We start from the raw sequence: 25,868 nt of genomic DNA on the forward strand, positions 1-25,868 counted from the left end.
GTGATGCGGAGTCTGTCCAAGCTACGCCAACTTCAGCCGCTGGAACACCAGGTGCGCCTTCCAGCACAGCTCCAATGCCGGCTGCTCCGACTGCAGCTGCTCCAACGGTTGCGGCGAAAACGGTAGCTGTTCCAAAATTTCTTGCTCACATTGTGCATGCACCTACAACAGCTGCATCAGTGACAGTTACTTCAACCAAAACCACTTCGACGGCAGCGCCCCGGAGAGCACAAGCTGCATCTACTATTTTACCTCCAAAAACAGCTACACCGAGAGGCACCACACCAAGAGTTGATGCGCGAAGCAATGCTATATCGAGAGCTGCTACACCGAGAGCAGTGAGGCCGAAACATAGTACGCCTCAAGCTGGTACAACAAGGGCTAGTACGCCGAGAGCGGTCACTTCAAGGTCTGCTACACAGGGAGCTGCTACTCCTAGACTCGTAATACAGAAAGAAGTTTCTCAAAAAACAGCGCTGACTTCGGCTACAACTTCGACTCCAGCTTCAACACAACCTGCTCCCGTAGAGGCAAGTTCGGCAACGCCCCCGACGTCGGCTGTTCTAAAGGAAAATACGGTGACATCACCTGCCTTTACAGTAACTACTCCAACAGAAGTTGCACCTTTGATAGCTACTATTGTGATTACTGCTCCGATTTTTTCGACTCCTGCAGCAGTCACCACAGCAGCAACTGCCCAAACTCCTATTGTGCTGAAAGCACTTGTCGCCACACAAGGTACGCCCATTGCAGCAGAAGCCGGAGACCCTGGAGGAGCTCCCCGAATGGCCGCAACACAGACAGAAGTTGCGGAGACGAAGGTGGCCCTAACAGCAGCTGCTCAAGCAGTAATTTCGCCCTCGGCAGTTATTCCAACAAAAGTTCCGACAATTATCTGTATGTCTCCAGAAAATCCACAAGTGGCTGTAGAGCAAATGAAAGTTGCCCCGACGGTAGCAGCTCCAAAAGCAGATGCTAAAAAAGCTGTTCAAGGCTTATCTATTACAAAGGCAGATGCTTCTAAAATGGACACACGTGAAAGAGCTGCCCCAGTAACAAGAAAACGCAAATCTAGTGCAACGCCAGCCACGATTAAAGTTGCTCCACCAGTGGCAGCTAGTTCGGGGCCGACTGTGACAGCGGTAGGTCCTCCGACAGCAGCTGCCCCAACGCCCGCTGCGCCCTCGTCAGCAGCTCCGACAGCAGCTACCATGCAACCCTTAGTCCGTAATTCGAAGGCTCCGAAACCTGCAACTGTTACAGCTGCAGCTCTAAAGCAGCCAGCTCCAAACCTCGCTGCACGTAGCCCTGCTGCACCAAGTCCTGTAGCAGCAGTGCCCCAGCCACTTCATGCGACGGCCAAGCCATTCTCGCAGGATGGAAACAGTAAGGGCCCCACATCACCAAGGTTGGACGAGGAAATAAACACGAAGGGGAATGCAGATGTGTCTCGCAATTCAGAACCGCGAGACATATCCGAATACAGACGTACAAACAAACAGACCACCGCACTGAAAGTTCTAAAATCGCCAAGGAAAGCTGCTTCAGACACTGCTGTTATGGCACCAAATCTCGCAAGTGAATATACTCACAAGACACCATTGCAATCTCCTCGTATCGGCGTACAGCAAACAACGTCGTCTACACCTGCGGTGTTCTACCACGCTATTGATAAAGATGAACGCAACACTGATCGTTCGGCAGTTTCTGCTTTATCTACTAAGAGGCACGCTTCATTGCAAATGGATACAGGCAGATTTGATGAAGTGTTCCTGGCAGAGAGCGAAATAGTGGCAGGAATGGATCCAAATGTCCCAGAAACTACACTTGTCCAAAGGATTGTCGGTGGTGAGGTAGAAATAGCGGAATACGTGGACACAAGAGAGTACAAGGCAATGATAAAATCACAGCCTGAGATTATTCGAGAAACGCGCACTCCTGAACCAGTAATAGTTTCAATGGCTGGGGAATCTCAGAAGAAAATATCAAAACGCCACCATGTAGTGCACCACGAAAAAACTGTAACGAAAACTATATGGCCCCTGATTCTGCTTATTTTAGGACTTGTAATTGCAGTGTTATTGCTCCTTCTTGCACTCATTTACATATTCACCAACCTTAAATGGACAACCCTCGGCACTGTTGAAACACCATTGACAATTGCAACAGCAGTACCAGGAGTTTACTTCTGTTCAACTGAATTCTGCAATCTAGAAGCATTGTACATTAAGTCTCTTTTGAGCAAAGCGAAAAGCCCGTGCGACAACTTTTATGACTATGTATGCGAAACTTGGACAAAACATCATCCACTAAACATTACCGGAATTGGTTCTGTCGTATCCATAGACTCGATGATTCAGCTTGATCTATCAGAAAAGCTTGCGCCATTACTTCGTTCTGCCAGCAACGGAGATATTAGTATTGCGGCTTCATTGTACGGTGGTTGTACCGATCGCCACAAAGCAGGAACCGCAGTAATGACTATAAAGGGACTTTTTAGGGCATGGGCCATTCACCAATGGCCTACAGAGGCGCAGGTAACTATGCCACAGGTATGGACCTTTGCAGGTGAGCTCATGAGAGATCTCTTACTGGACGCCCTTATTGATGTCTCTGTTGGCTTTAATCCCAGTGTTATTGATAGCCTGGCACTGCAACTCCAGAAACCGACATATCTTTTCTCTCGAAACGATGCCTCCAGGAATGCTGTGAAACAACTCTTTATGAACGCACTTAAGGACACTGCTTTGGCATTCACGCAGCGTCCCGCTCAAGATGTGCTGGAAGAAGTTATCAGCGCATTCATACGGCTCGGTTCAAGCCCTTTACAGCCTTCATTTGTAGAACTCGGTGCTGGAAGGCGTGGTGGATCTATTGTTGTTAAACTGTCAGAATTGGATGGAGGCATTACCAAATTCCTTCATGCTGCAACGAGTAACATCATAACTGTTGCGGCTAACGAAACAGTCGTTCTAAAGTATCCAGACTACATCCGGGACCAGTTACCAAGTGTGCTGCGGGAAATGAGCCCTAGGGCACTCATGAATTACCTCGGGTTGCTTGTATTGGTGCGCCTGGCACCTTTTTTGCCAGACCAACAGAACAGCCTTCGTCAGCTGTTCACCAAAAGCGTTCGGGGAACGACACGATCCGACATAGCGGATTCTGATCGGCTATGCTTGATGGCCGTCGAACAGGTTTTGCCGGGGTGCCTGGGCAAGCTTTCCACTGAGATTTTCAAGCAGTCAAAGACTGACCTCCACGTGCGCGAGAAGCTTACTGAGATTGAGAATGTATTCAGCAGAAACCTTAGGAGTCTGGCATGGATGAACGAGTACCAGGCGCTGATAAACCGGTACCACATTAAACGGCGACCGCTGTCCCACTTCGGCCCTGGAAACGGATCATGCGCCCCGACGAACCATTCTTTTCCTATTGAGAGCCCTGTAAACTTCTATCGTGACCTCGCCCGGCTACGTGTTCAGGCAAGATTTGCTCCTGTCGCTGTTGGCCGAGCTGCTTCCAACGCTAACCCATTGGATTCATCCCCGCTGTCTACGCAAGCTTCTTACGACTCTTTGCGGCGTCTCGTCTTTGCGCCTGCGGCGCTCTTCAACGCCTCAGTGCCACCCAACAGCACTTTCTTCTCACTGCACATGGCCCGCTTTGCGGTGCGTGTTTACCGCGCGCTTGTCCGCAAGCTGTTTGAGGGGGCTGTTGAACCCGACCTGGCTCATAGTTACAGTGAAGAGCTACTGCGAAAGCTGGGATTTCTGTTGCGGTGTTTCCAGTCGGAGCTGCAGCAGCTACCCAGCGGTCTACGCGGTCCAGTGGCGCCGGACGCCTCGCTCTCCCGTGGTGCCGTCCTCCAGCAGACTGTCGCCGTGCAGATGGCCTACCGCGCCTTCAGGGAGCTGCTGCAGGTGAGCCAGTGTGCCATTCTCCTGACGCCGCAACCAGCAGCAAGTTTTTTATCCGAACCCATTTTGTGCCATAAAAGAGAAAAGAGTTATGAAATATGGTTCTGGAAAATGCCCGTTTATATGGTGCGTGTAGAAGTACCGAGTTGTTTACAGGTGCGTAGAACGTATGTATATTAGGCGTACTGCTTTGAATGAGGAATCGGTGCAGTGAGGTTTTCTTCATCTGGAAGACCAGTTTCGTTCCAGCTGGCTGAGCTCCTCACAGGTACCACAACGCTGGTATGAGCAGCAGAGTGCTTGTCGCCAAATGGACGGCTGATTCATTTTGCGAAGGTAATCAAAGCGCGAGGAAAATACTGTGTAGTGTCTGCGTCTCACAGAAATCCATGGGCAGCCGAATATGCGAATGCTAACGCGTCCGGACAAAATAGAACCTTGCGCTTTCCGTTTTTTTTTGTCAGTTCGGTGTAAACCAAATCTTAAACTGAGGCCGCACGGCGATAGACGCTTTTGAATTCCCCAGCGAGTAAACACACTCTGCTCGGGCGAAACTTCAGAACGACAACGGAAGTCGCCCCATGCACCTCGTCACCGCAGCGGCTGTTTTTCCGCGCGGCGCAGAGAGTCTCAGAGTGCGAGTATTTTGTCTGGGACACGAGTTGATTCCGTGATTTTTCGGAATTAGTGTGCTTATAAGTGGCTGCAGCGACAAAGAAGAAACTAGGTAAGAGAACGTAGACAATGCCACGCAATAACCGCACTCTCCCTTCAAACCGCCTGCGCGCGTTTGACGATTGTGTCTACTGCTTCGGCTGAGTGATACACCGTATTGAGCTATTACCGTTCATAACTTTTACGCGAGTATGGGCAAGCGCCTTGTAAGGAGCGGTGCAACGTTTATGGCGTCGGACACACATGGGCGTTGGGTACAAAGGCACGCGCGCTGAAGCATAGGAACACCAACAGCGATGCGCTCCATCGCTATCGTCATCACTCCCTCGCTTACATCGCGCTTCGGCACTCCTTCCCATGCCGCGCATGCGTGGAAAGGTGCGGCTGAGGAGCGCAACAAACTGAGTAGTTTCGCAGGTTCATTCGCGTTTCCACTGTCACGATTGAGCCCGCCGCTGGGCTTCGTTTCAATACTCCTCGGCTGTGCGGCGAAGCCTCCACTACGTGCGCCTTTCAGGCAGGCCTTCCCGAACTCTGGAAAGAGTGCTGTGTGTGTCTGTAATATTCGTGGCGTGTGCGCAATCTAGAGGGAACGCCGTTTTGACCGTTGGCGCTTTTAGGTATAAATACGAGCCCCTCAAGCGCTATAACTCATTCCTGTTTGAGCAGTGAATCAATGCTGTTACTCTGCTCGAGTTCTGTACTGTAACCTCGCCCGTCGGGGCATTGTTCTTTGGCTTCGACTCATATCTCGCTATGAAGTAAACAGTTACGTTAACCTACGGCTTCTGGACTTCTTCGCGGCTGCAGCAGCGGCTGGCCGCTCACTTCACACAACGCTACCAAACGTATGTCGGAGGCGACGGAGCTCGCCTCGGGTCGGCCTTCCCGTAGGCAGCAACGGGTTGTCAGCGGTGGGATGACAACGTCGCAACAACTGGTTGGCAGCGGTCGGATGACAACTTCGTAACACCTTCAGCGAGCGGTGCGGCATCCAACCCCACGGACGTCGAGGCGGCTTTGGACTTCGCAGAATTTACGGCGTTCAATGGTGAGTGCGGGACAGTTCTTCACTGAGATTTACCAGGCTTCTGAGGATAGCTGGTAGGGCGTGTGTTTTTGTCTCGTGGATTATTCACACAAAACATTTTTGGAGCAGTGGGAAAGCAGTACTCTAGACCGTTGAAGGCGTTGAAAAAAACGCAGTTGTTGGAGCTTGCAAAAGAGTTGTGCTTGGATGTTACGGACGCGCTGAGAAAGCCAGAGCTAATACAGTCTATACTGGCTGTTGGCGCTGACGATGACGATCTGTCTGAGTGCATTGAGATGATCAATGGCAGGGAGACTGCTTAGCGTCAGGCTGCAGAGGCAGAGGCTGTGCGCCAGCGTGAGGAACGCGAGAGGCAGAAACAGGAACGCGAGGAGAAAAAAACAAGAACAGGAACGCGAGGAAAAAAGGCAAGAGAGGGAACCTGAGTGACAGCATGAGCTCGAGATGAAGTGTCTAGACATCGAGGCATCTCGATCTAGGCGTGAGAGTGACAGCAGCGCGCCAAGCGTGCAGTCTGGGGCGCCGAGCGACCTACGTTACGAATGAGTGACCTAATGCGACCCTACAAGGTAGGAGAAGACATCGGTCTTTTTTTGGTCGACTTCGAGCGTACGTGTGAGAGGGCCCAGTTTAGCCGACACTCATGGCCGAAAAAGCTGCTTACGCTTTTGCCAGGTGAGGCATCCGACGTGATGGGCCGCTTGCCAAAGGAGGAGGCGGCGGACTACGAGAAAGTCAAGTCGAGCCTCCTTCGTAAGTACAGGCTGTCAGCAGAGCCGTTTCGCCAGAAATTCCGTGAAGCCGAGAAAGCTAAGGGTGAGTCGTACTCGGAGTTCACTTACAAGCTGAAAGCTAAGATGGAAGAGTGGCTCAAAGAGGCAAAGGCTTTCGGAGACCACGACAAGGTAGTTGAGTGCTTCGGTCTTGAGCAGTTTTACCGCCGTATACCAGAAACCCTGAGACTCTGGGTGCAAGATAGGCCAGAGGCAAGTACTGTGGATCCGGCAGCTCAGCTCGCCGACGAGTTCGTCGCACGACGAGGTGCGCAGGGGCCGAAAGACGGCCAAAAAGAGTTCAGGCCGAGGCCTGATAAGTCAGGGCCTAAAGGCAGAGCTCCCCAGGAAAACGGTGGAGCAAGGGAAGTCATGTTCGTGGATAGGGAAACTGGCCGCGAAAACAAAAAAAAGTGCAGAGGACGCTGAGGAGCAGCGCAGAAAGAAAGCTTTCGATGCGCGCAGACAGGCTTCGTGTTACAACTGCGGCGAGACGGGACATTTCACTGCGAGTTGCAAGAAGGGAACACTCGTCTTTCACGTGGTAGATCAGAGTGAGGACAGCAGGTAGTTTCTAGAGCCGTACGTACGTGAGCTAGTGGTAAACGGTAAACCCTGCCAAGTTCTTCGCCACTCCGTGGCGACGGTATACATGATCCCCCCTTCGTACGTTGGACCGGATCAGCTGGCGGGACAGTGTGGGTAAAACAGGCCGTGGCAGCACGAAACGTACGCCTGCCGATTGCCAAGGTCAGCATCGGAGGTCCGTTTGGTGAACTAGTCACACAGGTGGCGGTATCCCCACAACTTCTTCCAGAATACAGGTACCTATTCTCGAACAGGTCGGATCAGCAGTTACGCGAAAAGGGGGGAAATGTCGAGAAACTGCCGAGCAAAGAATCAGCTGAGCTCGCTGCGAAGGGCTCAAGTAGCGATAGTGGCGCCACCTCTAAGAGGAACGGCGAGACTCAGACAGGTAGCGAGGATGGGGCATTTCTGGAAGCTCACGACAGAGGGCAGCGTAACTACACTGAGTGCAACGCCCCTACTGTGAGCGGAAATGTCAGTGGCGTTTTCGGGGTGCTCATGTTCACGGGAGGTCTTGAAAGCGACTACCGACCCGAACGCGCGCAGTTGGCAAGCTAGCGACGTTCCGCGGGCAAACCAAAACCATGACGTTAGCGAAAGGAGGCAACACGAGTCCGTTGAAGCAGCGGTTGTTTCTCCGGACGACAGTTCCGAACCGAGTAACGCTGTGGCACAGCCGGCAGTCGAGACACTGAACGATTTTGACGGGGAAGCTAAGCTTAACGACGACGCCGCCACTAAACGATCGCTAGCGTTCCACCTCCAACTCAGATACTCGATGTCGAGCAACGGCCAGCCAAGCTCGTAGCCATTCCGGTGTCGCCTGGGGTTGAGCCGTCTGTTGAGACCGGGCCGCCCCTGCCTAAATTGGCCTTGACAGTCGGAAAGGAGAGCGAAAGCACCCTGCGGTGTTCGCTTGCCGACAGTGTCGCAAACAAATGCGGCAAGAGCTCTCATGCGCGCCTGCCGAGTGGCAGCGCCTCACGCTCGCTCTGCGCCGGGTCTCAGCGGACCTCGTTGCGCCCGAGAACGAAAGCGCACGCCTTGCTCGAGCTGTGGAAAGTAGAGCAGTTTTCTCCGCCCGCTCGAGAGACGTCTCGGAAGAAGGCTGATGTCCTCTCGACCGGTCGCAGTCGCTTTCAGAGCCGCGGAACAAATTGGGGAAAGCTCAGTGCGATGACGAGAGCTCGAATCGCGGCTCTCTGCGCGAGAAGTGGCGTGTAGACGCCTGACTTCTCAAATTCATTGTTTTTCCTGGAGCAGGTTTCGCCCTTTACGATTACGTTTCCTTTTGTGTGAGACATTTCCAGTCACGCGAAATGTCACCTTTCAGGTTTGTGTACTTCTCTAAAGTACTGCTGGGCTAAAATATAACTAGTGTAGTTAATTATTCGCGTATTTTTTCGCAACTAAAAGCCTGGTAGAGCTTCAGTATGGATTTCTCTTCGCACTTGCCGGCGATTCGGTTGTGTCTTCCTGTGTTGTTGGGTTGCTTACCAGACCAAGCCAGAGACGTCCTTGGCGAGCCACTACTCTTCCAGTGACCGGCCCTGGTGAAGCTCCAGCACAGTATCATACAGCCCAGGCCTGTTGTCGAGGATCTGGCGAGCACTTCTCTCCGAAGGCATCCCCCCGGACAACGTTTGAAGAACCTTATTCATCGGGATCTCGGACCCCCGGCGGAGAAGATATTACGATTGAGCCCGCCGCTGGGCTTCGTTTCAATACTCCTCGGCTGTGCGGCGAAGCCTCTACCACGTGCGCCTTTTAGGCAGGCCCTCCCTGTAGGTGACTCACGCTTTCACGTCTCGACAAGTCCAGGATCTCTGGCGCCTATCTATCGGCGCGATCAACATTCGATGGCGTGCCGACACAACAGGCCCATACCTGCCCCAAGGACGCAGAAGCCCGCGTCCCCTGGAGAGACCTCCTCTCTCCCCTCTCTCGGACTCAGCGGGCGCCGCTACTGCCGACTGCTCATGAACTCTGGAAAGAGTGTTGTCTGTGTCTGTAACTTTCGTGCCGTGTGCACAATCTAGAGGGAACGCGGTTTTGACCGTTGGCGCTTTTGGGTATAAATACGAGCCCCTCAAGCGCTATAACTCATTCCTGTTTGAGCAGTGAATCAATGCTGTTACTCTGCTCGAGTTCTGTACTGTGAAGGAACTAGCCTTCTTGTAAAGTGGGTACGCGAGCCGCGTTTCGCGTGATGAGGAAACACCAAGACATGACAGTAATAAAAGAACAAGTTTTATTCTACGCCCCGAGAATAAAAAAACAAAATTAGCCGGCCCTTCTCCAGGCCAGTGAACATAACAGAACCCAACCCTAGGATAACAAGCCGACAGACACCATCTCGTGATAACAGATGGCTGGGCGGAGCAGTAGAACAGTGATCACCAGCAAAGAACGCTCTATCCTGAACTCGCTTGTCGGGGAGCTTCGACAATTCAACCAGCCGTGGTCAAGCGAAGCGGACACTTACTCGTTTTCCTCGGCGACCTTGCGTCGTGCTGTTGTCCTTACGTCCGAGTAGGTACGGGCCCCTCGTCACTCACTTCTACGGGTCAAACACCACCGCTCGACTACGCGTGACTGACCGCCCCCTCGGCTTGTCTGGCCCCCTCTTATGGGCGCCACTATCTGCCTATGCTGCGCGCGCATTCTGCGTAGAAGATTGGTATCTCCTTCCGGCTGTGAACTATCAGGGCTTCGTCGTGTGTAATGCTCTGTGCCCTGCGGGCGTCCTGCGTGCATGCGCACCACTCCCTGCGCCGAGGTGGCCCACACTCCCCCCCCCCCCCCCCTCGAAGACCACACGCCGTGTGGCTTTTGGGTATGGCTTTTATTCCCGAGAACGGAAGAAGAAAAAAAAATTACATTCGAGGATAACGAAGGAAAACAAACAAGAAAAATGAGAGGGGGCACATGCCATTGGCAATTCTTTAGGTGGTCTACACTTCGTCCTCCATATCGATTAAGTCTTCCCTTTCCAAGGCGTTTTCCCGAGGCTGTAGCGGGATCTGTTGCCCCATTCTCGCGTCACCGGGGCCCTGTAGTGCCGCGGCGAGTTCCTGCAGGAGGCGGCGGGTGGCTTCCTGCTGTGGTCCGGGGCCAACGCTTGTTCTAGAGTGGCCTGTAGGCGAAGCCGTTCCCGGTGCGTGTCTTAGGACTCGTGCGCGGATTCCGACACCACGCATTGTGCGCAGAGAGCGCACCATTGCACGAAGGCTTCCTCTGGTAGCGGTCTGAGGGGATCTATGCGGCGCAGGTCGTCCAGGCTTCTTCCCCTGAAGGGTGCAGGAGCGGGTAGGGCGCCTCTGGCGGGTCGAGGCTGCGTGTCCCAACTGGAACTGGAGGTGTATGAAGCCTCTGCACCGCCGCCGATGTGGCACCAGGTCGCCACATCCCTGGTTGCCCGGGCGCCGTGTGTTGGTCTGTGGTATCTCGGCGATGGCCTGCTCGTGCGTTCAATCTCGTGGTGGTGCCTTGGCGCGTGATACCGACCCTATCGACGTGGGGGTGGCGGGGACCGGCGAACACCGGATCTATGACGGTTGTACCCCGGCATCCTGCGGGGAGAAGTTTTGGAGTGAACATATGTGCATGCTCTGCCGTTTAAAAATACAGGGATGATTTCCCGACCAAAATCAATGATCCTAGGCATTCCGTTGGATGTGTCCGAGCGCCGAACTGTATTGCGTTAGTCCTGAAAATCATGACGTGTGTGGTATGCCTTGAGGTCATTCACGCTGATGGGTCCGATTTGCCGGCCGCCGGGCTTACGGATCATATATGATAAGGGGGAAAGACACTTAGTTACGCTATACGGTCCCTCCTATCGCTTGGCGAGGGAAGCCGCAAATGTCTTAGCGGCGCTGCTAAGAGGGTGTGTTTTACGCAGCACCTTGTCGCCCTCTGCAAATTGTAGTGATCGTCTTGTCTTGTCGTACTGAAGACGCTGTTCTAGCCGTGCCAGATCCAAATGTTCTCTGGCCTCACGCAATGTCTCGTGCAGGCGGGTGCGTAGGTGTTGCGCGTACTTGTAGTTAAGGGGTGTTGATTCGGGTACACACTGGAGTGAATTCTCGATGGGGAATTGTATGTCAACCGAGTTTGCAGTGTGCCGATGAAATGGGTTTGCTGTGTAAGCAGTGCAGATAATTGCCCCATCATTGCCACCAATTTGGTTTCCACCGTGGGGTTTTCCGTTTTGGTCTCACTGCCGTGGGATTGGTTGTCCCCTGGGTTGGCCGTCGCCATTGGGTCCTTCAAGATATCCTGCGAGGACATTGGTCAGGGCTCGTCCTTGGTAGCTTCCGTCTTTGCCGTCTCCTTAGCAGCACTCCTAGTGCCTGGCATACCTTATGATCGCTGTTAGAACGGGAACGACGCGATAAGGCAACAGTACCCCCAACACCACTGAAGACAACTTACCCCAGGCACTACCCGCAAGTCGAGATAACTACGAGTCCCCTAACTGCCCGATGATCCTCACAAAACGAACCGAGGCTCGACACAAAAAACCACGTTGGGCGCCAGTGAAGGAACTAGCCTTCTTGTAAAGTGGGTACGCGAACCGCGTTTCGCGTGATGAGGAAACACCAAGACATGGCAGTAATAAAAGACCAAGTTTTATTCTACGCCCTGAGAATAAATACACAAAATTAGCCGGCCCTTCTCCAGGCCAGTGAACATAACAGAACCCAACCCTAGGATAACAAGCCGACAGACACCATCTCGTGATAACAGGTGGCTGGGCGGAGCAGTGGAACAGTGATCACCAGCAAAGAACGCTCTATCCTGAACTCGCTTGTCGGGGAGCTTCGACAATTCAACCAGTCGTGGTTAAGCGAAGCGGACACTTACTCGTTTTCCTCGGCGACCTTGCGTCGTGCTGTTGTCCTTCCGTCCGAGTAGGTACGGGCCTCTCGTCACTCACTTCCACGGGTCAAACACCACCGCTCGACTACGCGCGACTGACCGCCCCCTCGGCTTGTCTGGCCCCCTCTTATGGGCGCCACTATCTGCCTATGCTGCGCACGCATTCTGCGTAGAAGATTGGTATCTCCTTCCGGCTGTGAACTATCAGGGCTTCGTCGTGTGTAATGCTCTGTGCCCTGCGGGCGTCCTGCGCGCATGCGCACCACTCCCTGCGCCGGGGTGGCCCTCAACTGTAACCTCGCCCGTCGGGGCATTGTTCTTTGGCTTCGACTCATCTCTCGCTATGAAGTAAACAGTTACGTTAGCCTACGGCTTCTGGACTTCTTCGCGGCTGCAGCAGCGGCTGGCCGCTCACTTCACACCACGCTACCAAACGTATGTCGGAGGCGACGGAGCTCGGCTGGGGTCGGCCTTCGCGTACGCAACACGACATTCCACGACTTTACCGGATTGAAAGCCAAAAAAATGCTTGCGTCTAGAGATTTCGCTGCATGCGAAAGATTCCCAGATGGTCGAAATTATTACGGTGCCCTCCACTACGGCGCGCCTCATAGGCCGTTAAAGCCTTGAAATTTTGTCAACTTTCGCCATTACAGGACGCCACTACGAAACTTCAATTGCGATCTCATCGGCAAGATAACGTTTTTTTATTAATCATCATTACATGCATGTACCCTCGGGAAAGCAACATCTCTGCAAATGCCAGCGACTCTGAAATGTGACATGACAGAATTTAGAGGAATACATACACAAATACTGACAATTGTCTAAGAAAGGCCCGCTAGCACTTGCACCCGAAGCGACGAACGCGAGCGATTCGGTCACTGTAGTCGCCTGGAATTGCTCCAATCGCGGCGGATAAATCGATTGGTATCCCAATCATTGCAGCCACCGCCGAGGCAATCACTCTTGCAGTGAAACAGGGAGGCTGCCACGAATCACTGCAATTAGAGTTCGGCGATCCAATCCAATCCAATTCAATCCAATCCTGTTTGGAAAAGAGCGCTTGTAGTATCGGCTCAACAACGTCGAGATCAAATGTCCGCTTTTGTCACACTTTTCCAAATCGTTGTTTTTTTTTACATATAATTTTGCGCAATCGTTGGCCGACACTCCTCGCCCACGCAGAAACCGAGAGAAGCTCCAATTTAAGCGTCTTGGCGAGACCTCACGAGCCGATGGTGTCGTTTTCCCCCAGGAAAAAAAGCAAAGTTCCGCCATAATAAAAACTGGAACTGCCGTTAAATGTGGTTGCAATCTGGAAACAAGGACAAGGAATAGACACGTCGCAGCTATCGTAACTGAGAAGACTCGGTCCCGGTCACTCCATTCGCATCTCTCCTGCCACCTAGTGGGCGCTGGTCTTGTGGCATAAGCATTCTAACGTGTCTTCGTTTAACCAACCTTACTTTTGATAGGCGGAACTGTAGTAATACGTCAGCACAGACACCGTGAGTTTTAGTAAATCGCAAGAGGACGACGGAATAAATAAACCACTGGGATTCGCGAATTCAGTGTATTGTTTTTTTTATTTTATTTATTCTTGTTTCTAGTTATTCGCGGCGTGAGATGCACTATTGTAATTGAGTAAGCCCTTTGAGTTTTTCACATTTTGTACCGAAAGCTACACTACGCTATCTCGGGCAGTCTTCGCGGGGGGACCAGTTTTGCCCTTGAGTTCTAGAGTTCAAAGCACACCCCTTTCTGCAAGCACCCGGCACGGAGCAGCGGCCCGATAAGGGGCAGAAATAGGCGGCAGGGGACAGACAGGCGAGAAGGGAAAGAAGACGTGCGCAGAACCCGTGCGCGGGACGTCGCGCAGGAAGGCGAGGAGGCCGCCGCCGCAGCGATGAGGGCGTACCACGAAGGAAGGCCACAAGGCCACGTGCGGCGCGGAACCGTGTGGGATAGCGAAAGACGGACACCCAGCGGTGGTCCCTCGCACAGTGGCGAGGCTTAATTGCCAACTGCACTCAAATTTTCGACAACGTACAAATAATGTCACTTAACAGTACACGTAAAAAAGTGCGAAATGCAAGATACTACGTTTCAAACGTGAACGCGAGCGACGTAAACGGCTCACGACATTAGCGTTTTCAGAACCGAAATTGAATAGAAAAGGCGGCCATTACCAGACGCCGGAAGTTACGTGATGGATAGGAATCGGCCGCGCTGGAACCGGCGGCCGCTCAGAGCCGCCTTCAAACGGGCGTGGTATCGTCGCGTTTCGCAGTTATTTCCACAGAAGAACCCCCAGTAACGTTTGCCCAGGATAATGAAGTTAGGCGCAATTCCGACATCGCGTTGCTATAAATCGAAATGAAGTAGACGTATGACAGTTCTTTTTCCATCAGAATAACTGCCGCTGAGCGATTCTTGGCATTGCGAGTAAAAAGCGGCCCCTCATATACAAAGCTAGTACTCGCACGATATCAAAAAGCAGCTTTGGTTAGCCCGCGCCTCGGCCTCTTTGAAGGGAATAAACCGCACACGGTCGGAGATAACTCACTATTTTTACGTGCAAACAGCTTCGCAAATATCAGCCCAGTATTTTTTGTCTTGCGGCACATCCAAAATCTAATTATAAAAGGGATATAAAACTATAGGCCAGCTTCCACAGCTAAATGATGCACTAAAACACGAAAAAAAGTCACCTATCTACCGCTGTTTTCTACTTTCACCAGAGACATCTGCTGTTGGAAACGTTTTACGTCCAATTAAACTAAATCTAGCGCTATACAAACGTAAATACTTCATTTGGGAATTGGAAAAAAAAGTTTATTGTATATGACAGGAGCTGTTTTGTTAGCTTCCGCACTTCTCGAAGACGACGGCCGATATTTGTGCGGATGTATTTGTTACAACGAGCAAGGCTGATTTTGGTTCCCTTAGCGAGCGAGGCAAAACCCACGTTTACAACAAGTCTAGTTAGGTGGTCAAACTTTTAAAAAGGTCTAAGGGATAGAGCGAGCCCGAATATGGCAAATATTGGACGCGGAAGTACAAGTGGTCAAGAATTTATGAACGATCTTTCTTATATGTCATAGATGCAATAGTAATCACGATTTAAAGCAAGTGTGCGTGTCGCGCTCTTTTTGTTTTTTAGCAAAAATCAAGTAAAAGAAGTTTTGCTAACTCCAAAACGCTCGCAAGCGCGTTAATAGTTTGTAGGCGTCTAATCTCTTTTATTGCACTGAAAAATATACGGGTAGTTGAAGTTGAAGTTGAAGTTGTTTATTGTGCAGTTTTCACATGTACAAAATACAAACAGCAGTGGCTGGGTCCTTAGCCTCAGGCTAGTTATGGACCCATTCAAAACAGAAATTGACATAGGGGAGTACCAACACGCGTACAACAATTCAAGAAAAAGGTATAAAAGAAAAGACAGCTTGCGAACAGCACAGCACACAAAATAACGTAAACCAAAAAGATTAGCAATAACGAGTTACAGACTTAAGATACAACAAAACACTTGATAAAAATATTTACAGAAAAAAAAAATACAGGGAATATTACAAGAGTATTGCAATACATAACGATGATCAGCTTGGCGTACCAAAAACAGGAGTGTGATTCTAGGACAAGGAAGATAAAAAATATGCTTTCAAATACGTCGTGACATTATGAGCACGTTGATTTAAACACAGGATGACTGTACAAGGGAGCTCGTTCCAAATCTTCACACCAGCATACTGCAATCGCCTCTGGCCGTATACATTGTGTATAGGTGGTATTAAATATTTGCCTTGGGAGGCAGAACGACTACTTATGTTAGATTTCCTAAGCATTGTCGCTGGTAAAGGCAAGTTGTTATGAATGATGTTGTGCAATAAAATGACTGACCGGTAATCACGCAGCAATATCATCGGCATTATTTGACTGAATAAACAATGGTTTCGACGGTGAGCAACGTGCTACGGAATTAATTATCCGCAACGCACTTTTTTGGAGGCGCACAATTGGTGCAATATACGTGCTGTAAGTGAATCCTCATGCTTCAATGCAGTATGACAAGTGTGAGTGAAATATAGAAAAATATACAGTGCTCACTGTTTGAAAATCGAAATGGCGTAGACTTTTGGCAAGAATGAAACAACCATGAGACAGTTTTTTTTCTAAGATTGTCTATGTGTGGCCTCCAATTAAACGGTTCGTCGAGAATCACACCCAAGTAGGAGATCGTCTCAACGCGACCAATCTCGGTGTCACGTATGCGTACTGTGATTGGTATAGTATTGTGGGCTTTATATGGGGACCTGAACAAAATATATTTAGTTTTAGAGGTGTTCAGTGTGATTTTATTAGAAACAAACCATTTGTGAGCATTTTCTAGTTCGTTGTTGACAATGCACTCGACATCCAACAACGATTTCGATTATACTAATAGTGCAGTGTCATCGGCGTACATAACAGCCTGGGCACTCAGTAGACAATCAGGCAGGTCGTTGATGTACAGTGTAAATAGTAAGGGCCCTAATACTGACCCCTGGGGTACTCCCATGTTTATTTGTTTTAAGCTAGAGGTATGTTGGTCGATATTTACAGCTTGTTGGCGACTGCTGAGGTAACTTTTAAAGAACTCGAGAGCCACACCCCTAAAGCCATATCGTTGTAACTTGCTTAGTAAAATGTCGTGGTCAACGGTATCAAATGCTTTTTTGATATCCAAAAAATAACGACTGTATATTCACTGTTGTTAAGACCCGCATTAATTAAATCATAAACACAAATTATTGCCGATGTCGTAGACTTAGTATCTTGAAACCCATGCTGATGCGGTGAAATTATGCCATTTTTATTAAGGAACTGCCGTACTGGCTTGGCTATTAGCTTTTCAAATAAAGTATTAAAGGGACACTGAAGTGAATTTGTCAAGCTCCCGTTTTTGCTTGCACTGCGTAGACTGGCTCAAATTAGCACACTTTTCATCGTTTATTCGGTTGACAAATCGGTAATTATTTTACAAAGCGCGAAAGAAGAAAAACTACCATGCGCGGTTTGCGGCGGCCGCACCAACTAAGGCTGTGACGTTGAGAGGAGGGGCGCCGTGATTGGACGATGCCCAAGGTTAGCAATCACACAAGTTTCGGTTTCGGTTTCGGTTCTGTAAAACATAACCAATGGCCTTGTTGGATGGGCATTCTCAATATCTCAGTAATCATCGTACCGCGCTTCTGCCATGTTGTCGGCTGTAAAATGCACAAGATAAGCCTCCCAGGACGGCTTGTAGTCGTAGCATTCACTAGCCGAGACCTACGCAGTGCATGAACGCCCTACGCGTACCCGCAGACGCCCAAATGTCATGCGCTTTTCCCCCATATTTGGAGCTTTCCTCCCTCATGCCTGTATCGTAAAAAGCGTGTTCGCACCAGGCCAAGGGTCTGTTCATTCTGGCCTGTGCCCACTGCCTGCAAGCAGTCGGTGCTTATGGCAACAGCACGCCAACGAGAACTCGCTAGCGCGCCAGTGCCAGCCTACGCGCGTTTTGTGAACTAGTTCGTGTAGCCATGAACGCTGCGGCCCCAAAAAAGGTGAACTCAATATAGAAAACATCGGCGGAAAACAAAAAAGTTAACTTAAAAAAAAAAAAGCACATACCCGCGGGGATTCGAACTCGTGACTCGCAAAACATCCGCAGTGAATTCCTAGCGGCTCAGACCGCTAGGCCACGGAGCGGGACGCGAGTGCCTTGCTAATATAGGGTATATATTGTACAACCGGTTTACACTTTTATTTAGTTTTGGCATTTCAAGCCGCTTAGGTGACTATTTGTTGTACTGCGATCGTGCAGTAAGCGTCGCCCGAGTTTCCACAGTAGCTCACGTCTAGCAATTGCATTTCGTAGACGGAAAAACGTTCGCAGATGCGTAGTCGTGCTGCTGACCGCTGTGCTTGTTCGCCCAGCGCAAAAACGTGCTTCCCGCGCCCTAGTTTTACGCTGTACGGTAAAAATATGAGTTGATTTTATTTGCTCAGTACCTATATTGACTTCGCTGACTCTTCTCCCGCCTTCAAGAGGCCTTATATTTTCCTACTGGCGTACCAGTCAGCGAAGCGTCGCATGTGCAGCGCTTGTGTGAATCGACCTTGACTTGGAGCTAGATACAGTGTACAAACAAACCAAGTAAAGAAAGGCACATTCTTCCATTCACAAACGTGTCCTGGCTTCGTTTCAACTAAGCGAACGAATTGCGACCAAGCAATTTTTTTTAACCTCCTTGATTGCGACGACCCGCCGGCGGCCGGCGGACGAAACGCTGGGCCGACTGGCTCTGTCGGCCGGGGAGCCGTGCAGTAGCGCAGCCGTGGCGCAGCCAATTGCCAGCTCATCCCCTCCTGACGTCACACGAAAACGCCACAGAAAATGGGCGAGCGTAAAGAGAGGAGGACAGCGTTTTCGAATTAGTTTTTCTACTAAATAAAATCGCGTAAACGCGCCTAGAGTGGTCGAAACATGGCCTGGGGACTCCGGACTACAATTTGCGCTAGTAATCCCGCAATGTTTACATATCACTTCAGTGTCCCTTTAATGCAACTTAGAACAGAAATTGGTCTGTAATTACCGTAGTCATTAGGGTCCCCAGCTTTGTATATTGGAACAACACGAGCGACTTTCAAAACATCGGGATAGACGCCAGTAAAGAATGCCTTATTGAAAAGCGAGACCAAAGTGGGGGCCAGAGTGTTAATGTTCTTTTTAAGAATAGATACCGGAATGGTATCGATTCCAGTAGCCTTACCAGAGTCAAGCAGTTTGGCAGTTGATATAACTTCTTCGCATGTTATGTCCCAGAAAGCGAAAGATAACTCGTGCCACGAAGGCAGGTGAAGGCATTCAGTATCACGCATTTCGGCTATCAAGTTCGTGCCGACAGCGCAGAAATGGTTGTTAAAATTTTCAGTTAAGGCTTGGAAATCAGCTGAGCAGTTTAGAACGGGTAGCATTCTCTTGGAAATGCTGGGTCGAATGATAGAATTTATGGTTGCCCAAAGTTGTTTGCTGTTTCCTGCTGATTGATTAATTCGAGTACAGTAAAACTGCTTTTTCTGTGTTCGCATCATGGCCACAGCTTTATTTCTATGCTTCTTATACTGAAAAGAATAGTAAGCATTTCCCCTGTTTTGTTTCATTTTTTGATGCCAGTGGTCACGAATTCTTATCGCTTCTAGAACCGCCTCAGTCATCCAATGGCAGATTGGATGCGTATAGTATTTTTTACGGCTGATTTCACGGCACTCTTTAAGTACGGCTTGAATTTGTGCGGTCAGCAGACGGCTATGTTCATTAGCGGCCATATGCTCAAATTCACTAAAACTCTACTGGGACAATAGCTTTGCCACTTTAGTAAAATTAGTTCGAGTGACATATTGAGCGTTAGTTCTACATTCTTGGTGCGCATTCTTTAAACGGTACAGAAGGGCAACACCCAAGTGATCAGCAACAGCGGTATCGTATACACCAGACAAAAAACAGGCCGGAACAAAGTTACACAAGATATGATCAATGCACGTGGCACTTGTTTCCGTTATTCGGGTTGGCGTTGAAATACAATTACGAAAACCATACGAATCGAGGAGGTCTGTGTATTCTTGAATGGAACTGCCTAAAATATCGATGTTTGTATCGCCCAATATAACGGCTCGTTTATTGTTCTCCGTGAGCAGAGCAAACACCGTTTCTAAGTCGTCGAAGAAAAAGCTGTGGTCAGTCTGACGTGCCTTGTACACGACTCCTAAAACTATGTCGTCTAGCTCAACAAACAAAATTTCAGCGTAAGAGCGCACACAGGAATTCAGCAAATGACATGGTTCAAAAGTTACGGAGCTCCTGATATACAAACCAACACCACCTCCTCGGTTACAGGAAATTCTAGGTCGGGATACAAATATGTAGTTAGGTATGTTGTAGCACTCGGAAGGCATCAACCAGGTTTCTGTTACAGCGATAACATCATACAAAAAGCTGTGCTGCGCTAAGAAAGCGCACAAAGTGTCAACATTTTTCGCAAAGCTCCGGGTATTACAGTGCAATACTGATCGCAGCTGGTTTAGTCTGCAAAAGTCAGTAACAATGCTGATGTTCAGCATATGAAACAAGGATGAGAAAAAGAAGAAAAAGAGGGAAAAAAAGAAGAAAAAAAGAAAGAAAAAGAGGCCGGGTCTGGTGGGGGGAGCCACAAAGGTTTACGCTACTTGGGCAAGATCGGCCTCAGTGCTTATTCTAATCGTCTTAAATTGTCAGACTTCTTCATAAGAATGTGACCGTTGCTCACCCAAGCGTAGCGCCAATTGTGCTGCTTTTTTGCAGCAACAGATTTGCCAAGTAATTGATTGTACTCAGGGCAAAGATGCTCGTTTACGTAAATCGGCGTAGTGCCGCTCAGTCCCAAGTCTGAAGAACTGAGGCGCGCCTTTTTCGAAGAGGCGAGTAGCTAATCTCGGGCAGAACATGACAGAAACTTTACGACAATGTTCGCCTGGTTTTTGTCCTTCGTCGGGACCCAGTGCGCAACATCAATGTCAGCCGCTGTTATCTCAGCGTTAACCTTCTCGGCTAGAGCAAGAACTATATCGCTTTCTGTTTTTCCAGCTATTTTTGGGCACTCCCTTTAGCTCTAGATTAGATCGGCGGCTGTACTGTTGCAATTCAGTCAGTTCAGCCCTGACAGTCATCAGTTTTGTTTTCAAGGCACAGTTTTCGCTCTTCAGGCGGCATTGTTCGGCATTTACTTCATGTTACTGCCTTTGAGCTTCTTCAAGCGATTTCTTGAAAGAATCAAAGCAGTCATTCATGCGCCCGACAGATTCCTTTAACGTTGACAGTTCCTGACCGATGTTAGTGTTCATTTCCTCCATTTTGCCATTTATCTTAACGAGTAAGCTTCCAAGCTTCTTCACTGTGGTGGGAAACTTGTCCAAACGTTTTTCACTGGCCTCTTTTTTCTCAACATCGGTACCCTTTGCGCTGCTGAGCCCGAGGTCGCGGGTTCGATTCCCGGCTGCGGCGGCCGCTTTTCTGATGGAGGCGAAAAGCAAAAACGCCCGTGTGTACGAGATTTCGGCGCACGTTAAAGATTCCCAGGTGGTCAAAATTAATCCGGAGCCCACCACTACGGCGCGCCTCATCGCCTGCGTTGCGTCGGCGCGTTAAACCCCACAATCAATCAATCAACATCGGTACCCTTTGAATCATCAGACATTGCACGGGACGATCCAGGCACTAGCTACGGAAAATTTTAAAACAAGATACTATTTACACACCTGAAATGCACAAGTGCGGTGAGCGGGCTGCCAGTCCTTTTGTGCCTGGATCTTCCCCTAGTAGTGGTGCATGGCTCGGTGCGAGGCGCAATTTATGTGCTTCGACTACGGTGCGTCAGCGACGACTTTGCGGAGTCGGCGCAGTGGCGTCCAGCTTCCAATCGCAGTGGAGAGGGCACGGAGAGGGCCAGTCCTGGCAGGCACACGTTGAAAGCCAAGCAACCGGTAACAAGAGTGGGAGCCGGGATTCCTGAAATGCACAAGTGCGGTGAGCGGGCTGCCAGTCCTTTCGTGCCTGGATCGTCCCCTAGTAGTCGTATTGCTACCTATGCTACCTATGGTATTGCTACCTATGTTACCATAGGTGTTGCTACCTATGCAATTATAGTTTGAAACACGGGATGGCGGCGGCGGTACAGCGCGGTGTTGTAGCGGAAAAAACCCGGGCGAACGTGTCACTGCGCCCGGCGGAGCGCCGTGCAAGTCGCCGGAGAAGCGCGAACTCCACGGGACACGCTCCCCAACCTCCGTTATAGAGCTTAGAATATACTGGGCACTACACCTCGGCCACAGTCCGCTCGGAAATTGACTTTCCTCCAGGTGCAAACGTCGTCTGCTCGGAGCTACTTTGAACGACGGTACCTTGTGTGCTGTGTGCTTACGAAACTTAGGATTTCGTCATGGTGATTTGAAGGGGATAGACTGCTTATTTGGATCAAATCTGGACAAAGAAAAATTTGAGTGCAATGGGTCGTTAAACAACGCCGTGAGGCGAAAAGGAGAAAAAACGCCTGTTGCGTACAGCTTCGCTACCTTTAAGTCTTACGCCTTAGTGAGAGCTTCCTTCATTTTTCGTATATATCGTTGCCTAGGACGGTCGACTATGACCTTGAGACGTCGCTACCTTGTTTTGCGATTTTCTTGTATTTGGGTTTTTTAACTTCTCGGAATGGACGATGGTTAGCAAATCAGGCGTAATTTAGTTTTGTTTTTTGTTTTTGTTTTATTATTATTTACATTTACACTAGAATACCTATAAATATCCGACATTTCCCAATTCCGCATTTTTGTAGTGGCAGTGCTGACGTTGGGTTACTCTGGGAAGAATGTTTCCGAGTTAATAGATTAGAACGAGCGCAGCCGAAGACTGATTAGGCTGAACAGAATGCCTACGCCAAACATTTTTTGTTATTTGCCCTTAAACACATGAAGCACTGCGGTAACGACCGACAAGCAAGCACAAATCGTGGCTTGTCAACGGCGCACACTGAGATTCGACGCGCACCCTGACTGCTTAGCTGGGGCCGCTGGAAATGCAGTCGCTACCTCGCATTTAATAAAATACGGCCAGGAACTCCCGCAGCAGTTGCCCGTATTCCATAAGCCGCAGGGAAGGGTGCACTCCGTGCAGCCATACCACGGTGCCACTGCGCGACGCTTACTCCTTGCCGAATGGCTGCTCCCTCTCCCCCTGCTCATGCTCAGTCCTTAAAATGCACGAGCGAAATATATCAAGTGCCCATTAGTCTTGATTATTAGCGCCACCTATAAGCATTAGCTTGTATGTGGCGCTGACAATCAAGATGCAAGCAAGCGTAGCCGAATTAAGTTTGCTGCCAAAATTTTTATCTCATTGGACTTGTGCCCGCTTAAGACTGACCGGAGAAGTTTGAGCCTATGAGTTTGAGGCCATGTAAGTTATGAATGCGCAAAAGTTTTGAATCACCATGAGCTTTGAGTTTACGTGAATTGTAGTCCTGCGTGAGTTCTGAAAATCTATGAGTTCAGAGTTCATATGAGCTCTGAACTCGTATACATTTGAGCCCATATTATGTCTGAGTGCGTGTGTGTTCTGGACCATTGGTATAAGTTCTTAGTTTGAATTAGCGAGCATGGGTGAATTCTGGGTACGAGTGAGATCAGTAATGAATTATGTACCCAATGACTATACAGTCGACGACCGATAAATTGTACACCGATAATACGGACTGCCCCACAGAGTTAATGCATAAAGACGACCGATATTTCGGACAGCTACCAGCCCTACATTCGATAATTCGGACCCCGTTCCTCACTGTCACGCACACCGAATTGGCCGCCATTATCTCCTCTGGCATCCGGACGCGACGAGGTTCCGCCTCAGAAAAAAATTCCAGGTCATTTACACAAACCCGAAACCTGGGGAGGGGCGAAGCATGCAGTCTATAAGTGTGTTCTTGGCGCCTTGGCGTTTTTGCCAACGGAGATGAAACCATTGGGGGATAGAGGTATACAGCTTTTCTGTAAAAAAATCTCGCTTCTTGGAAGCACGAAGCTCTCCTGCGCGAGGCGTAAATTAGTGTCCCGGTGTTTTTTTTTTTAGCACGCGTTACGCACCAGCGCAAGGCGTAAACGTGTTTCCCGGGGTTTTAGTACCATGACTACATGGGACTACGACGACAGGAGGCGCCAGCAGCCCCAGCCCTTAAGGGACTTCGCCCCTAAAAAAACGTAATGGCTGATATACGAGGCCTGGTTTTGTGACGCCTCAGTGATTTATAACAGCAAACGCCGATCGTGGAGGCACGGCCTCAACTGCGAGGTCGTATGAACTTCGCGATGACAACTGCCTGTTTCGGCATCCCCGCGCACGGGCAGCTGATGCACTATCCCCATTCTGGAGTTTGCTTTTTGCATTCTTTACATCGTCCCGCTGCTCTGTATTCGTTGGTTCAGTTCTGCGTGCTAGGCAGCGGCTTGCTGTCTCCGAGAGTTATGCGTCAAGTGGCGCCAACGGTGCCGTAACAGTCAAGGCCGAAGACAATGCCGACGAAACGCAACAAATACAAAACGGTAACAAAAAAGAAGAAGGCTATCCGTCAACATGCGCTCAACAACCGTTGGCAGGTTGAAGTTACCCGAAAATTCGGTGTTTCCAAAGAAACCATATCGGATTACGTGAAAAATAAGGAGAAGATATTAGCCGCGATGGCGAGATGTTCTGCAAGTGGACAGAAGACCGTGCAGCAAGGCCTTTATCCGAAGTTGGAGGAAGCGTTGGACCTTTGGCTTAGCGCTACCGCCGCTCAACGTGTTGCCGTTTTTGGCCACCTTCTGAAGCAAAAGGCCGAGATCCTTGCACTTCCCGTTGATATAGATGTGTTTAAATTCAGTGATGGTTGGCTCTGTAACTTTACAAAAGCGCTACGACCTCGCCTTAGAAAAACCAGCCTACAGCGAACAGCCTTTATGCCACACTTGCGGAGGTCCAGGTGGACTTGGTTGCATGTAAGGGGAAGTGCGTGCAGAAGCCCATCGAGTTTCTTTCATCCCCACGTGCCGTAAAGCCTGAATGAAATGATTTTTTTTGCATCCATTTTTTTGAAATTTTATGTAAGTTCTGACTTATTTACCTTCCGCGCGATGTCCTAATTTTGGGTCGTCGACTGTATACGAGTCGTGAGCCCATAGTGATTCCTGAGTAACTGCAAGTTGTAAGGCACTCTTGCGCTGCGGGTGTGAGCCTGGTTCCAATAAACACCTACAACTGTGACAGCTGTTACAAGCTAGTCAGAGGCGGGTCTGAGTTGGAGCGAAAAATTATTTGAAGATGAATTAGTGGGGGACATTTAGCGAGCTCCTTTGTCTTTGCAATGGTATAGAATCAGATCACTATACAGCTTAACTAAAGTGGCTTCCAAAATGAGCCCCACTTACCCCTCCCACGAATTCTGTTTCCCGACTGGGCCGTGAGCCCTCATGTTAAAAAATTATTTTACTACTTCTACCATAAGTTCCCAAGGGTAATAACCAGATATATTCACAATGATGCAACTACTGCAGACAACTACTACAGGCACCCAACAAAGTATTGCTCTTTGAGAATTATTAGAATCGCATAAAGGTCACGTAAGCTGCGGGTCTGTAGGTCTTATAACCTTTGGGTCACTTTTTTTTTAATTTTTAATCTCCAGTGTTTAGTCTTGGGGTGATGGTCGGTGCATTTTGGTCTGCTCCAGTTAAATCTGTGTACTTCGGTTTCTATTCAGAAAGTTGTGCACCAGGAAACACTTCGGTCCAACCCTGAACTAAATGGAGGTACCTGGAATCCTCCTGAGCCCGAATGCAGTACCGGGGCGTAAACCACCAACTCAAATAAACCGGGACAATGGTGATGCGTCGTTAGTGCTGTTTGAAAAGTCACTGTTTCGAATCCAATTCAACAAAGCGTTTACCGGTGAACATTTTTGACACCTCTTCGTGCTTTAGCGCAAAACCCGGAACCCTGACCTTAGCTTATGTGTAATCTCGGGCGTCCAACTACAAGTTAAACAAACCCGGTCAGTAGAAATGCGTCATTAATGGTTTGCTGCAAAAAGGCTCTTGGCTGACCAAATGCAGGTACGACGGCTGTGGGACGTTGACTTCCGGTTAGCTCTGCTGCCCGAGCTGTCCGCGGACAAGCTGTTCTTCGTGTACTATGCCTTGGACAACTGCGAGTCAGCTGACCTTGTGTACAGAGAGCACCTGGGACACAAGCTTCCGGCCGAGTATCGTGTCAACGTGCCGCTCCGCAATGTTGCTGAGTTCGGCTCCATCTTTCGCTGCGACGGTGTGTCGAATATGGGACGCCGTGTCTCCGACCGACCCTGCTTTGTAGTACTTCCGGATACATAG

The 25,868-nt window shown here is 49.7% G+C and overlaps 1 protein-coding gene across 1 annotated transcript; it reads left to right on the forward strand.

The window, feature by feature from the left end:
- On the forward strand, positions 1-25,868 carry LOC144148164 (uncharacterized). The gene is made up of 3 exons (XM_077679778.1): positions 1-122; positions 3,792-3,923; positions 25,593-25,868. Exons 1-3 carry the CDS (start codon positions 75-77, stop codon positions 25,866-25,868), a joined length of 456 nt encoding a protein of 151 aa, XP_077535904.1. The 5' UTR covers positions 1-74.

This window comes from Haemaphysalis longicornis, unplaced genomic scaffold (genome assembly GCF_048455015.1).
Source record: "Haemaphysalis longicornis isolate Haplotype H1 unplaced genomic scaffold, Haemaphysalis longicornis Haplotype H1 scaffold_1, whole genome shotgun sequence".
Lineage (NCBI taxonomy): Eukaryota > Metazoa > Arthropoda > Arachnida > Ixodida > Ixodidae > Haemaphysalis > Haemaphysalis longicornis.